The sequence below is a fragment of the Nomia melanderi genome, chromosome 7 (genome assembly GCF_051020985.1).
Source record: "Nomia melanderi isolate GNS246 chromosome 7, iyNomMela1, whole genome shotgun sequence".
In the NCBI taxonomy this organism is placed as follows: Eukaryota; Metazoa; Arthropoda; class Insecta; order Hymenoptera; family Halictidae; genus Nomia; species Nomia melanderi.
Genome location: NC_135005.1, coordinates 8,132,732 through 8,146,929, shown reverse-complemented (window position 1 = coordinate 8,146,929; position 14,198 = coordinate 8,132,732). Strand labels below are relative to the sequence as shown.

The following is a 14,198-nucleotide window of genomic DNA, read 5'->3' as shown; positions in this document are numbered from 1 at the left end:
TCCCATAAATCTTATTTACAATCACTTAACGTACACATAAATCTGTTTAAATTAATTTCATTACTAGTATCTATCTTTCACCCATACACTGCAAAATAAATGTCTCGAATCTGCCGTCTGTTAATCCACATATCCTCCAAACTTTTCGAACACCCTAATACAACGAACAGAAATAAAACCCAAATATCCTCTGTTTCCGTACAATAGAAGCTCTCGACTGTTAAGGGTTAAAAACCAATCGAGACACAACAAAGCTGGCAACGAAAGGCCCCACAGAAACGATTCCGCGTCAATGTAAAACCGACCGTTCACAGGGATGACGGGTTGCTTTTCCGGGGGTGGTGACGAAATTACGAGGAGATTAGCACAGGTTCGTGTGTCTATATGTGTATCTGTGTCTGTGTACAAGTGTGAAGTGTTAGGGGCGATAGGGTTGGTCGTTAGTTCGGTTTCCAAAAGGGTGTTCCTTCAGCGGGTCGTGTCCATCCGACAAGAGGATGTTTCGGATTTCTCGCACAGAAACCGGTTACACAGGGTTATAAGACATTGCAAGTTGCGTGAGTTCAGTTGCGGTGGTGTAGTAACGAAATAAAAAAAAATAGAAAAAAAAGAGGAGGAACTCTATGTATGCAAGTATACAAGGGTACGTACTGTTTGTATATGTGTACAGGGTGTATAAAAGGGTCGGGACCAAACTTGTACTGTGGTCAAATAGATGAAGAAGACTCATATAAACTTACGTCCGAAAATGCTTTATTGGAAAGATATGGAGCAAGATCGCTGATTCGTTGTACAGAATCGTATATTTATTATTATTCTCAGTGACACTCATTGTTTACGCACGGTTTTAGGATCTCTATTATCAGTTGTCCTATCGTCTAGAAAACATTTAGACCGGACACATTTTCTTTTCGATTTCGTTTATGCGATTACAATTAACACATTGTTGACGAGTTAACTCGCGTTTGCACTTGCATTAACTATTTCAATGTTTGAAACGTGGGGCGATATAAATATTGCAAACGTAAAATATTGAAAGCTCTATAAAAGATACACCGAGTCGCAAGAGTATTCGTATCTCTTGAACAGCCGACTTTGAACGATTGATATTTGTTTGCAATGCAAGTTTCAAAGTTCTTATCGACGGGAATATACATTGGAATTACGAAGCTTTCGAATTTATACAAAATTCGTTGCAAAATAACATAAACCGCGAACATAAACGGCAATGCTGCAGTGATGAAAATTCCAGTTTCAGTAATTTCAGTCTTACCTTTTCAAATGTCGTACCAATGGTTTATTCAGATTCTTCTAATTGAAATGAGTCCGAACACGATGTAAATCGGTTTAGTTTCATCGATTTGGGGGAAATGAGCCTTTACTTTCGTTAATTAAATTAAATCGGTAAATCTGGGCGAACTCATTTTAATCAGAAAAATGTCAACAAGCCATCGGTACTACATTTGAGAAGATAAGGTTACAATGATGGTAATTGAAATTTTCTTCATTGCATGTTTATATTTAACGCGTGCGGCATCGCTTTGAAGTCCGTGTCTATCCCGTTTCTGCTTAGTATATCGATTCTCTGTGTTTGTCAGGATGTGCTCGAGTCAATTCTTGGAAACAAATAGCTTCCTACTGCTTTTTCTGCTCGGTTAAATTCTACTGCTGAGACCCGCAATTGAAGAATTTAAGCGAGCATTACTGTACACGATTCTGTACAATATATTGTAACACCAATTTTCCTTATAAAACTTTGAATGCTTCTATCTTTCCAATAAAGCATTTTCAGATGTAAGTTTACATGAACTTTTTTCACCTGTTTGATCTCAATAGTACGTAGTATAAGTTTGGTCTCAAGCTTTTTGAACATCCTGTATAATGCCTCGCTATTAGCTTCGCTATCGGACTTTGATGCTCGTCCATCGATACACGTTCGCTGTCCGGCGCCCGTATAAACTGATAATTCGAGCAACGAAGCGGAACGAACCGCACGCTCTCCAATGGAAAATAATTTCCTACCGACCCAGCGGATGTTTATTGTTTTATTCTCGTGGTAGAGTTTCCGTTGCAACGCTACAGGGGAGTTTTCTTGATGAAAGCGAGCAGGGAATTTTGATTGAGAGACTCGTAGCGGAAGATTTGATAATGTTGTCGATAATAGATTGTTATTTAAATAATTTCGGTTATGGAGATAGAGATATTACAGTTTTAACACTAAAACTGGCGGACGTGTCGAAATGACCCATTCCTGATTTCTTCTTTTTACAGTTATTAAAAGGATGATAGACGCATCTCTGAGAGATTGTTGAAAAAATTGATTTAGGAATACCCAAACCAAATTACGAATCAATTGAAGTCTCGATAGATGCACTCTTGGAGTTTTTATAGAGGAATTCCGGAAAGTTAATATTAACTGATAGGTCGTTTTAGTGTTAAAGATCTAGGTAGTAAATGAATATTTTTGTATGCAATTAGATCGACTGGATTGAATTTTGGGTGAGTAGAAAATTAATACTGGGTACAGTGAATTTTTGTTTCTTTGAAACAAGAAATTGTAATAATACGAATAAACAACAACAGATAGTAGTATTATTTGGGATTACGTAACTGATGGAGCGTAATTTTCGAGACACTTTGTTGTAATATTGAGAAGGAATACTGAGGAATTATTATTGATAAACAGAAGAAAATATACTCAATATAATGGATCCTTTTTAACGAGAAATTAAGTAATGCACTGAATAAGTTTACATTTTTTTAATTAGCAAAAGAGGAATAATGAATTCAACGAATCCTTTAAAACGAGAAGCTGCCATAACGAAAATAACGAAAATGAAGTACTTCATTTAATCCATTATACGAATACAATAAAGATTCATTTAATTTATTCGAAACGAGAATCTGCCATAATGGAAATTGTATAATTAATTAAATATAATTCACGTTATTTATTATACGAATTCAATGAAGATTTCTATAATTGATGAAATATAATTCGGTACGCCGTTAGCAAATGTAAAAGGAACATCGAATATTCATAACCGAACTCATTTATATTACAACTCAATATCTTCACAAAAAAAAAGACATTAACGAAAAATGACGAATCTCACAATCTTTATCATTCAAATTTATCATTAAAAACCCACTTTGTCTTTTAAACTTTTACTTTTAAAATTTCAATTTCATTTATTTTCCAAAAACTTAAATGTCATTTTTGTTCCAAAAATTTCGAATTCCAGGACCACGAAGCATCCGACGGTCAAAGTAGCGAGGCATCGCCGTCACAGATCGGGTGTCGCGTTTGTACAAGATTAAATCTAAACAATAACACTCCTGTACATAGACATGAAAATAAAGAGAGAAAAAAAATAAAGAAAAAATCGCGAAGATTCGATGACAAAGAAAATGGATGATTTGGGGCAAAGGGGGGGGGGGGGGGGGTGGTGACCACGCTTACCAAGAGGCAAAACAACACCATACATATATATATATATATATATATATATACATATGTATATATCGATAGTATGTCACACGGTGCAACCAGCGTTATTACAATACGGTCCTAGTACGTATACAAAAATAAAAGAATAAGAAAAGTACGGGAGGTATTTACTACTGTATGTCTCAAGTAATAGAGGAAGAAGCTAAATTGTAGAGAGAGAGAGAGAGAGAGAGAGAGAGAGAGAGAGAGAGAGAGAGAGAGAGAGAGAGAGAGAGAGAGAGAGAGAGAGAGAGAGAGAGAGAGAGAGAGAGAGAGAGAGAGAGAGAAAGTGTATGTGTGTAGTACTTGATAGGTAAAACAGCTACGTAGCATTAACCCGTGCCAGCTGGAATCTAAGGCGGGGTGTTATTTTTCATATATATTATATTATACTATGTATCATTAGCATATGATTGCAATATCACGTAGCATAACGTAAATACGTTCGGTTTGAGGTATGGACATGTAAACTGTGGACAATTAAATAATTGTTTGTTGTATGCAATGTTCATGAACAATAAGCTATTTCTGATAGTCCGGCAATGTTATTAATAATGTCTAATTGTATTACAGTTGTTATGCTGTTTCAAATGAATTAACGAAATATGTGGTTTATATTAATGCAAGGACAGTCTTGTTGAACATATCCGAGTCTATTTATGTTATGACCCAATATTTTTAATATTATATATATATATATTCTCCATATTCTTTTTAAATATATATATATATAAAAAGAATATGGAGAATTGCGGGCTCTGTTTGTATATACGCATATGTATATATATAATATATATAATATATGGCTACTGGCAAGGGAGCCTTCGGGAGCTCTCGAGTTTAAACGAGGAGCCCGGGATTTTAATTTCCGATGTCTTCGTGAAACGGGCTATTACCTGAAGGTCCTGTTTCGCCGCTTCCGCGCCGGCCCTCGTGTGAAAAGTCACGAACCCCACCGGCTGAAATCAAACAAAACAGACGGATGACTCGAGGTTTCCGTGATTCTCATCTCTTAGATTTTATTTTATTTATTTATTTATTTGTAGGCGGTCACATTAGGAGCAAGATCATTACTGACCACCAACAGTTGCGTATTTAATTGCTTAATTGCTAAATAGTCGGAATATTATTATATATTTACTACAGAGTATCCTTCAAAATTTTAGAATCAATTTTTCCGCAGAGAATTCTTCAGAACCTTAGAAATAAATTTTTATAATTAAATATTTACCACAGTGTCTCTAAAAATTTTAGAATCAAATGTTTACTACAGTGTATCTTTCAAAATTCTACAATCAATTTTTACTGCAGAAGATTCATCAAAATTTGTAAAACTTTATTACAGACACTCCGTCAAAAATTTGTAAAGAAATGTTTATTGCAGAGTATTTTACAAAATTTTGGAAACGAATATTTCCCTTGCTTTACGCAAAAATTTCGCATAAAGATTAATGGCTAATCATTCCGGTAGCGAAAGTTGCATGTCAAAAATCGTCGAAGACCGGTATTCCTTTGATAATTTGATATACGGCGATCGCCGCTAGCCCCGTTCGATGCGGAGACATTTTTCACACGCTTGGTCAGCTGCACGCTTTCTGCGCGGCGCTATAAACACTTCCTTTCACGTGATAACTGAACAAACGACGCGACGCCTTGGCCACAATAAATGGACAAGTGTTACTTAAATCATCTTTACATAACTGGCGTATGATGCGAGCGAGCGGTGTGCGATACAAGGTACTATGAAAAGGACAACCGGCCGAAACCTCGGAACAGCAAATGAACCGAACAAAGGGTCGCAAAAATACCGTACCGGCATGAAAGGTTTCAACCCTTTGCATTCTAGAGGCGACTTTTCAGTCGCCACATGGGTTGATGTGGCTAAATTATAAAATTTAAGATTTTTTATTAAATTTCCTAGTCAATAAGAGTAAAAATCTTTCAATTTATGAAATATTTTTGTATCTCATAATAATAACAATAATAATAACAACCTTTAAATTTACGAAATATTAGGTTATCCCATAAGTAATCTCATCCTTTATTTGTCTTCGAAACATACGATTAATGACGTTTCGAAGATCATTTCTGGCATTCCACGTTTCCGCATTTCCAAAAGACGAGCTCAACAAAACACGCCTTTCCACATTTCACCGTTCATCTCGTCTATTTTTCTTTCCCTCTTCAAAGACATAAAAACTGATAATTGGCATTGTAACAAAAATCTCTAGGAATAGATGCACATAATCTTACATAACCTTGCGTGACCAGAAGACACAAAAATATTCATGCCAACGAAACCAAGATCAAAATTCCAAAATTTCGTGTTCCATCGAAATTCACTAGAAAAACAATTAAACGAAAAGTACAAACATCATTTAACCCAAAAAAAACATCCATCGAAATTCGGTTCGTTCGATGCATCGTCGATAATATTTAATAAAGGTCTTAGAAATATTGAAACAGTCGCCAAATTTCAAAACATTCATTATTTGTTTTATAATCGATAATATTGTTTTGTTTAATATTGTTTTTGAGCACTGTTCCCTGAATTGGTCAAAATCAAATTTATCCGTTTCAAAACGTTTATTTCTCTTAACATTATTTATGAAATAATCATCCGGTTGTAAAAATAAAATAAAGTTTATGTAAGAAAATACTTTGTTTCGTCGAAAAGTTCAACTGACAGGCGAAGTCTTAACCCGTTGCACTTGATTTATTTGCAATGTTGTTAGGTGTAAAGTTGTATTTATTTTTAGGGAAATGAATTAAAGTAATATACAGCGGTAGAATGCAACGTTTTACATTTATTTTATTTATTATTATAAGATTGAATTTTTATAATCTTTTAAAGTACCGCAAATAAAGTATAATAAATTTCTATTGTCATCTCCAACATGACATGCGAGTGCAAAAAGGTTAAAATTTCAAAAGAATGATCGAACTTGGAACTTACGTATTGACGGAAACGATCGGTGCGCGTTCCGTGTTCGTTACGTTCGTCAAACTGTAGCTATGTACGTGATAAACCGCGTGGCTGCTTTCGTGATTTTTCATTTCGTGACACACGTTACATTCCCGGAATTTCTTATCGTGGCGCAGAATTTCCGAAGGGTATAATGCACCGTTCTGCTGAGCCCATTTTTATCAATACGTCCATCGTGCTGCTCGTATATGTAGGTTAATAGTTTTGCGCTCGCCACATAAAGAAGTACAATCAATTTTCGTGTTTCGCGGCTTCGACGTTTTACTGCGCGCATCAAAAGTGCAACGTTGTGCACGTTAATATTTGATTAAGTGACAATATTAATAATACTTACGAAATTAATAGCCATAGGTAATATTTATTAACATATTGCGCGAGGGGATTAATATAAATAATAATATAAAATATATGAATAAATATATAATAATAATATCAAGTATATAAATGAATACATAATAACGTAAAAGTTAATTGACATATCCAATCTACCACAATTTGGAAAGATTTTTATACATTCTTATACTCGGTGCATTTGAAAAATGCAGTCGATGTAACTTGCAATGTAGTATCTGCAGAAACATATAAGGTAATAAAGTACAATTTATACGTGAAAGAATAAGACACCCTGTATACAGAAAAGGAAGGTGAATCCACAAATTAAATTTGTTTCGATTGAAATCTCCTTTTCGATGATATCGCGAGTGAAAATGTGCAGAAAATTTATACGAGTGGTATGAAATAAAAAGTGTAGGATAAAATTTGGTCATTTTATCTCTTGTTTCCGAAGAAATTAAATTTGACATGTTTGGTCGACAGCTACGCGCGGATGTGCTTGCAGGTAATTTTTTTTGAGAAAAAAATTCTATTTTTTCGTTTTCAACCAGCTTGTAGATAGAATAATTTCAATATACATTTTTCACTGATTTCACAATTTCACAAATAACACTTTCCTGATTGCATTTCAAATTTATCAATTAAAAATTCTAGTCGTTTAAGGTTCAACAGTGAAAAACGACCTTTAGTGAACGTGTAACCTGAACAAATGTTCTGGAAACGTAATTCCACACGATGAAATACATAAAAAAATTAAATTAATTTATTTCCCAGTTTTTGATATTTATTGGCGACTACCAAAATAAATTCTTTTGTTATGTTCATACAATATCTTTAATATTAAAAGATATAAAAAATTAGAATTAACATTAAAATTATAATCGAACTAAAAATTAAAATTAAAACCTTTAATTCATATCATATCTTCAACAAAAGAATTTATTTTAAAAGCTGCTAATAAATCTTTCAAGTGAAAAGTGAATCAGTTTGACGTTTTGATTTATTTTACCGCGTGGAATTATGTTTCCAGAATATTCGTTCAGATTCCACGTTTATTAAAAATCGTTTTCAGCGTTGAGCGTCAAACAATTCGAATATTGAAATTGATAAAATTGAAATTCATGTAATATCTTGTCTGTTAACCCTTCAAGGTGTTATTTACATTCGTTACGAAATTCACGTAACGGTTCACTGTCGACAATTAGAAAGGAACGGAGACAAATTTTGCATTCTCCACTGTCAGTGCAAATTTACTTTGAAGATAATAAAGTGATAACAATAAAAAAGTTTTTTGCTTTGAGCCGTACATTATGAACAACATTAAGTTTTTTAAAATTAATCTAGAAACCTTCATCGAGTGTCTCACTCGTCATTGTACAGGAAGGAGTTACAAAATCTTACACACTTTATGAGAATGTGATTAAAAACCCATTAACAATATTAAAAATAATTCAATGTTAAACATACTATTAATTCCGCCATAGTGGAAACATCAAGCTTTGATATTTAAATTCAAAAGCTGCAACTGAATGATTTAATTATTCAAATAACGAGACACTCATGATATGTAGTTTTCTTTTTTCTGCATTTCGATGCATAATTCAGCTGTTTTATAAAAAAGGTTTTCAAAAATTTCGAAGATTCTAAAAGGAAAATTTGAAAATTCGAAAAGGCTTAACGCTTTGCACTCGTACGTCATGTTGGAGATGACAATACAAATTTGTTATACTTTATTTATGGTACTTTAAAAAGTATCACACTTTAGATTATAAAAGCTCAATCTCATTACAATAATAATAAATAAAACAAATATATAACGTTGCATTTTACCGCTGTAAATTACTATAATTCATTTCTCTAAAAATAAATACAAGTTCACACCCAACAACATTGCGGACGAGAATTTTTCTGACCTTTAAAAACATTGTTCACAAAAATTTAATTACATACCGATATCTTATGTATCGAAAAAAAAGAAAACAAAATGGTATCAATCTCTCATTGCATATTTGAATAATTAAATTATTCATGAGCAGTTATCGATTTCAGATATGACAGTTCAAAATCGTCATTACGGCGACATTCGACCGCAAAGAGTTGATTTATGCGCGGCCTATAACAACCCGTCTTCTTCCAATGAGTCCAAGGGTAGCTAATAGGTTGGACACCCAAGGTTAAACTGTTTTTGAACCATTGAACCATTGAACGTCCACGCGGATGAAGGGAAAGCGCAGGAAGAAAAAAAGAAAATTCGTATACGGTAAGCACAATTGTGGAAAAGTGCAAGTACAGGATTATGCATACGCGACACTCGAGGCGAAAGAATTGCGTACAGGGGAAACTCCGCATAATCGAAGGGTTGGGAAATTATAATGGCGCCGGCTGGGACAGCAGTTTCACCGGGGTTCCTACAAACACGTACGCCGCATTATGCCGAAAATGCGAAACGACTCGAAGGAGAGTCGCCTTATCACTTTGACTGCCACGTCGCTCGAATTCGGGTGATATTTTTTCTTTTACATAAACTGAAGGGTTAACACTAAACGTACAGGCACTTTGTATGCACGGATTCCTACCGTAAACGATGAAATAATTGGTTACAAAATGAAAGTAAGCAAGTTAGACAGTAGATTTTTCTTAGTGGAAACGAAAACGGAAACAAAGGAAAAGACGAAAATTGGAAGAATGATTAATCCGATAATATTGGGATTGATGTACAGTTAAATGAACGAAAGAAAATGCAAAATTTGAAAACATATTTTGAAATCGGTCATTTAACTGGTTGCGGTACGGTAATCTTTTTATGAAGATTCATTTGTTATTCTTAGTGACGCATCGAAGGAACCGAATTTGGGTGACATTACTTTTTATATAAACTGAAAAATTAATCTTTTTATGGAGATTAATTTCTCATTCCTAGTGACGTACAAAAAGATCCGAATTTTGTCGGATGTATGAGACATAAGGGCAGCAGAGCAATCGCTATGAAGAATCTTGACGTTTTAGTTTCCGCTTCGTTAAGACAACAGTGTCGACTGTATGGGATTTTTAATGAGTGTTTGTTCGGCATTCGGTGTGCTACTCGATACATGTAAATACACTGGTTCACGAAAGAGTTTCGTTGATACAAAAACTTTGACGTTTCTCGGAGTAAGTAAACATATCACTGGTTTCATCTTTCTCTTCGAAATCATATTTTTACATTGCAACCAATCGTAATAGCAACCAATGGATATTATATAATAAATCAAGTCAATAAAAATATTTGGAAAACTTTTTTTTATTCCTTATGAAAAAACATCAGAACTTTTGCGTCAATCCAATATTTAAAGTACGGAGAAAACCACTGACCCAATAAACTCATTCCATCTAATTGTAAAATATTGTTTGTATAAGTATATTGTACAGTTTGTAAATAAGTAAACTGTTTGAGATCAATTTTACCAAATATTGGGTCATCCTAAACGATAATGTGGTTTCGTAATATTTTTTCAATTTGCAGACCATAAAGAAATATGTAGTTTAGATTGAAAAAAGTTTTACCTTAATGTTTCCAAATAAAAGAAATATAAAAAGCGCGCGTTATTTTTGGGGTGACCGAACAGTACTGTGATCAGTCAGAAAACGATTTTAAAAGTTTCCCCGCTTAATCCGGCAATCTGAACCACCGTGCGCCGCGACGAAGCAGTAATTAGAGCAAACAAATGGTAGCTGAAACTATTTCGTATTGATTTGTACCGAACAGTGCCAGTGACCGGGTGGGCGGTCGCCGGAGGCAACTGATTGCACCGGATCGCGCCGCGCCGACTTATTTCGTGTACAGTGCGAATTCATTTTGTCGCGGCTGAAAATCTGGTACCGTTTCCTTTTTGCACGAGTATGTATGTATGTAGCACATTGCGCTGAGTCGGTTACACCGATGCAAATTTGCACGTGAATTTGAAATGTAACGATAATAAATAAGTAATTAATGTGTAAATTGCGTGAAACACGACGGGGAAATGCAGTTTGTACGTGAAAGTTATCGTTCGTGTGCACAGCACTCGTAAATCGGCGGAACAATATAATTCAACGAATTTGAATTTGAATTTGAATTTGACTTGCGGCGTGTCGATCGTAACAATCTAAATTCGGCGTCATGTTTCGCTTTCTCTGATATAGAAAGAAATTATTAAAAAGATAACAAACGTTTCTGTAAGAAAATCTAAACGAGGGATAAATCAAACTTTGGTCGTCTGCGTTTCGTCAATGCGTGCTTTCTCAGAGCCTCCCATATACGTTAAAACTTGCAGCGATGAAGGTATCGTTGCAAGTGATGGCTTTGAGTTTTCCAAAGTTTCATGATACATGTTGCACTCAAACAAAAAGTGGAAATGGCTGAAGCCCATCCTATTTGCGATGACTGCATCGCCGCAGGTTTCAACGTGTATGGGGGCCTTAATGCTAAAACTACCAAACAGTTGGATCGACTTCTTGTACTTCCTCTATAGAAACTCCAAGAGTGCATCTATTGAGACTTTAATTGAACTACAATTCAGTTTGCATACTGCCTTGTTATCCTGCCTCCCTACCTGTTATCTTTCTAATAATTGCAAAAAGAGGTCGTCATTTTGACGTACGTCACTTCGATCCGTCTAGTAATTTTAGTGTTAAGGGAAAGTATTCTCGAGTCTCCGGGTGCAATAAACAGCGAGAGCCACGTTGACAAGAACAGTCCTTAGACTAAGCAGTGCCTTAAATGTAAGATCGAAATTCTGATCTTGCACTCTTGGATGCACTCTTGGAGTTTCTACAGAGAAATTTCGAAAACTCGATTTAACTGTTCGGTAGTTCTAGCGTTAGATGGCAACAATTTTATATTAATAATCGAATGGAAACGCGTGTAACGGTTGACTTGAAGTTCGTGTACAACGTTGCACACCGAGAATATTTGTTCGTTAAGGAGTTAACAGAGTGGAGATTCGAGATTTTATAGCGTTAGTGGTGCAGGTTGTCGCGTGCACTAGTTCCACCAGCGGCGCAGCATAAATTAATGCTATCTCGCTAGATTATATACCAGGCCCGCAGCCGACATGATGGCTTTCGCGGAGCAACAAAATTGACGTATTTTTTTTTCTCCGTTCCAACCCTCCCTGCGAATCGATTAAATGTTTCTTCGCGTTACGTGACTCACGTAACCGCGAGTGCCGACCGCCATCGCTGATAGCATCGTTGTTCTTGACGAACGGACTTCGTTCTTTGTCGTCCGTGACCTCCGCAATAGTCACTAGACTGCGGATCTTTACGGAATTTCGAATTTTTCAGAATGTAACTAGAATAATAGAATCGCGATAGAAAATAGTTTTTCTGAAAGGATGCTATGAAAAGGACTACACTTTGGATGTCTTACAAATTCTTTCGTATCGTGCACAATGTGTGCAATTTTGCACTTTAAGATTTTGCATAAATACGTAAAAATCAATCTTTCCGATCGGAGCATTCTGAGAATGGGCTACTCAATTGGTTGTAGCTCTGAGTCGGTAAGTAAATCGGTAAATGAGTAAATGAGTAAATCAGTAAATAAATAAATACGGGGTGTCATGTAACTAGTAATAACTAGTGTTAAGGTGTCAATCATTGCGAAACAAGGAAGCCGAAATCAGTCAGTTTGAATGGTACGGTAGATTTAGTATTCAGTTATATTCTCACAAATTTTCATTGTCATGAAAAATCAAACTGTACCAACGGATATCTCGTAGCGAATATCTATTTCCCGTTTTAAAGAATCGTTGGTGAGGTAGAGGGTGAGGAAATCATCGAAATCATGCAAACTCCTCTCCCTGATCGTGAGAGATGGAGGTAAATTCGATTGAAACTTCCCGTTTCCCAAGTTTTCCCATCTGTTTCCTTTCGCGGCGAACAACCGCGGGGGAATCCCGATACTTTGTCGACGGGGGAAAGCCTTTCAAATCGTAAGAGGGTATCGATGTTTTCAAACAAGAATCCACCCCGCCTCCAAATTTACCCTCGTACGAATACAAGCAGAATTTTATCGGTTCTCGGATATTCTTAACCCCTTCTCCTGGTACATCGATTTTTACAGATTACAGACTCGCGATGAACATTTTCAACCGAATTCAACAAATCTAAACGTTATTCGTTTATTGTTCATACAAATGAAATATTACTCGCATATTAACGATTTTTAATCTGTAGAATAAACATAAATATGGAATGAGCACCGAATTCTTCTCTTGTTCTACTAAATTATTAATGACAAAGTAGTTTTGTCAAGCACTGTCGTGATAGGAATCATAGGATAAGAGGGTTTTCCTTTAATCCCTATGATTTATTTCTGAACTACGATCGACACAACTACTTTATCGTGAATCATTTATTAGGAAAAGAAGAAATTTCGATGTTTATGTCTGCATTTATTCCAAAGATTAACGATTGATAATATTATTATATTATTATTTTTAATTTAATTTATAATGTTATTTTGCAACTAATTATTTGACTGGTCACAGTAGGAGTAGGTATATACGAAGATCCGGTACGATTAGTGTTAAACCCCTAACTTCCAAAATTCGAATTAATGAACACGAATTTTTCTAGGAACAATAGAATAAACCGTACAATAAATATCGAATAAAATAAAATGTTGATAAAATAAAATACAATAAAATCGTATAAAATATCCAATAAACGAAAATACGACGAACAAATATTATTAACATTAGGTTTACGGGCATTATCCAGTTTATACTATAGTTCCTAAGAAAGTTGATGTTCCTTTCTTTAGACTATGAAAATTACATACTTAAAAACAGGCAATTAAGATACAAATTCGTCTAATTGCGTGAATCAAAATCGACTTAAATATTTACCAAATAATGTTTATAAAATTCATCGTGCGTCGAAGTGACATGTAAACATAATGTTAAACACGTGTTCCGACGAACGAAAAACTATGGCGATGGAAAACAGCGTATTGACCGGAATGGTGAGAGGTGAACCTTTTTTCGCGCCCAGAAATCTAGGACAGATCCGTCGCCTTGTTAAAGCCATGTGGAACAATTTTTCATGTCGTGAGCCACGCGAAAAGATACGGCAAAGATACGAGCTGGTATAGTAATCTGTTCCTTGCCATAACTGTAAAATATGGTGAAAGCTCGGTAGTTTATCACAGTATTTACCCTTTTCTTTTTCTGATTACTGCACAGTATATTATGAGATTATTTGTATGTCACAGTCGTAAGGAAATGGTAACTTCCGAGTGAAACGTGGAATTGATTTTTATGTTTTCGTTCGTTTCAGGAACAAATAGCGAGTTACTGACTGTAAGTACACGAGTCTGCTAACCTTTAACACATCGAATGTGAAACAATTTTACTAAGCAAAATACAC

General features: G+C 35.1%; 1 protein-coding gene across 4 annotated transcripts in view; it reads right to left on the bottom strand.

The window, feature by feature from the left end:
- LOC116424351 (protein couch potato) overlaps positions 1-14,198 on the bottom strand; it is a 183,094-nt gene that overhangs the window by 55,037 nt on the left and 113,859 nt on the right. For all 4 annotated transcript variants that reach the window (XM_076369077.1, XM_076369079.1, XM_076369075.1 and 1 more), the window contains exon 5: positions 4,387-4,449. In XM_076369077.1, the coding sequence (XP_076225192.1) occupies positions 4,387-4,449 (63 nt within the window). The remainder of the gene's footprint in view (positions 1-4,386; positions 4,450-14,198) is intronic.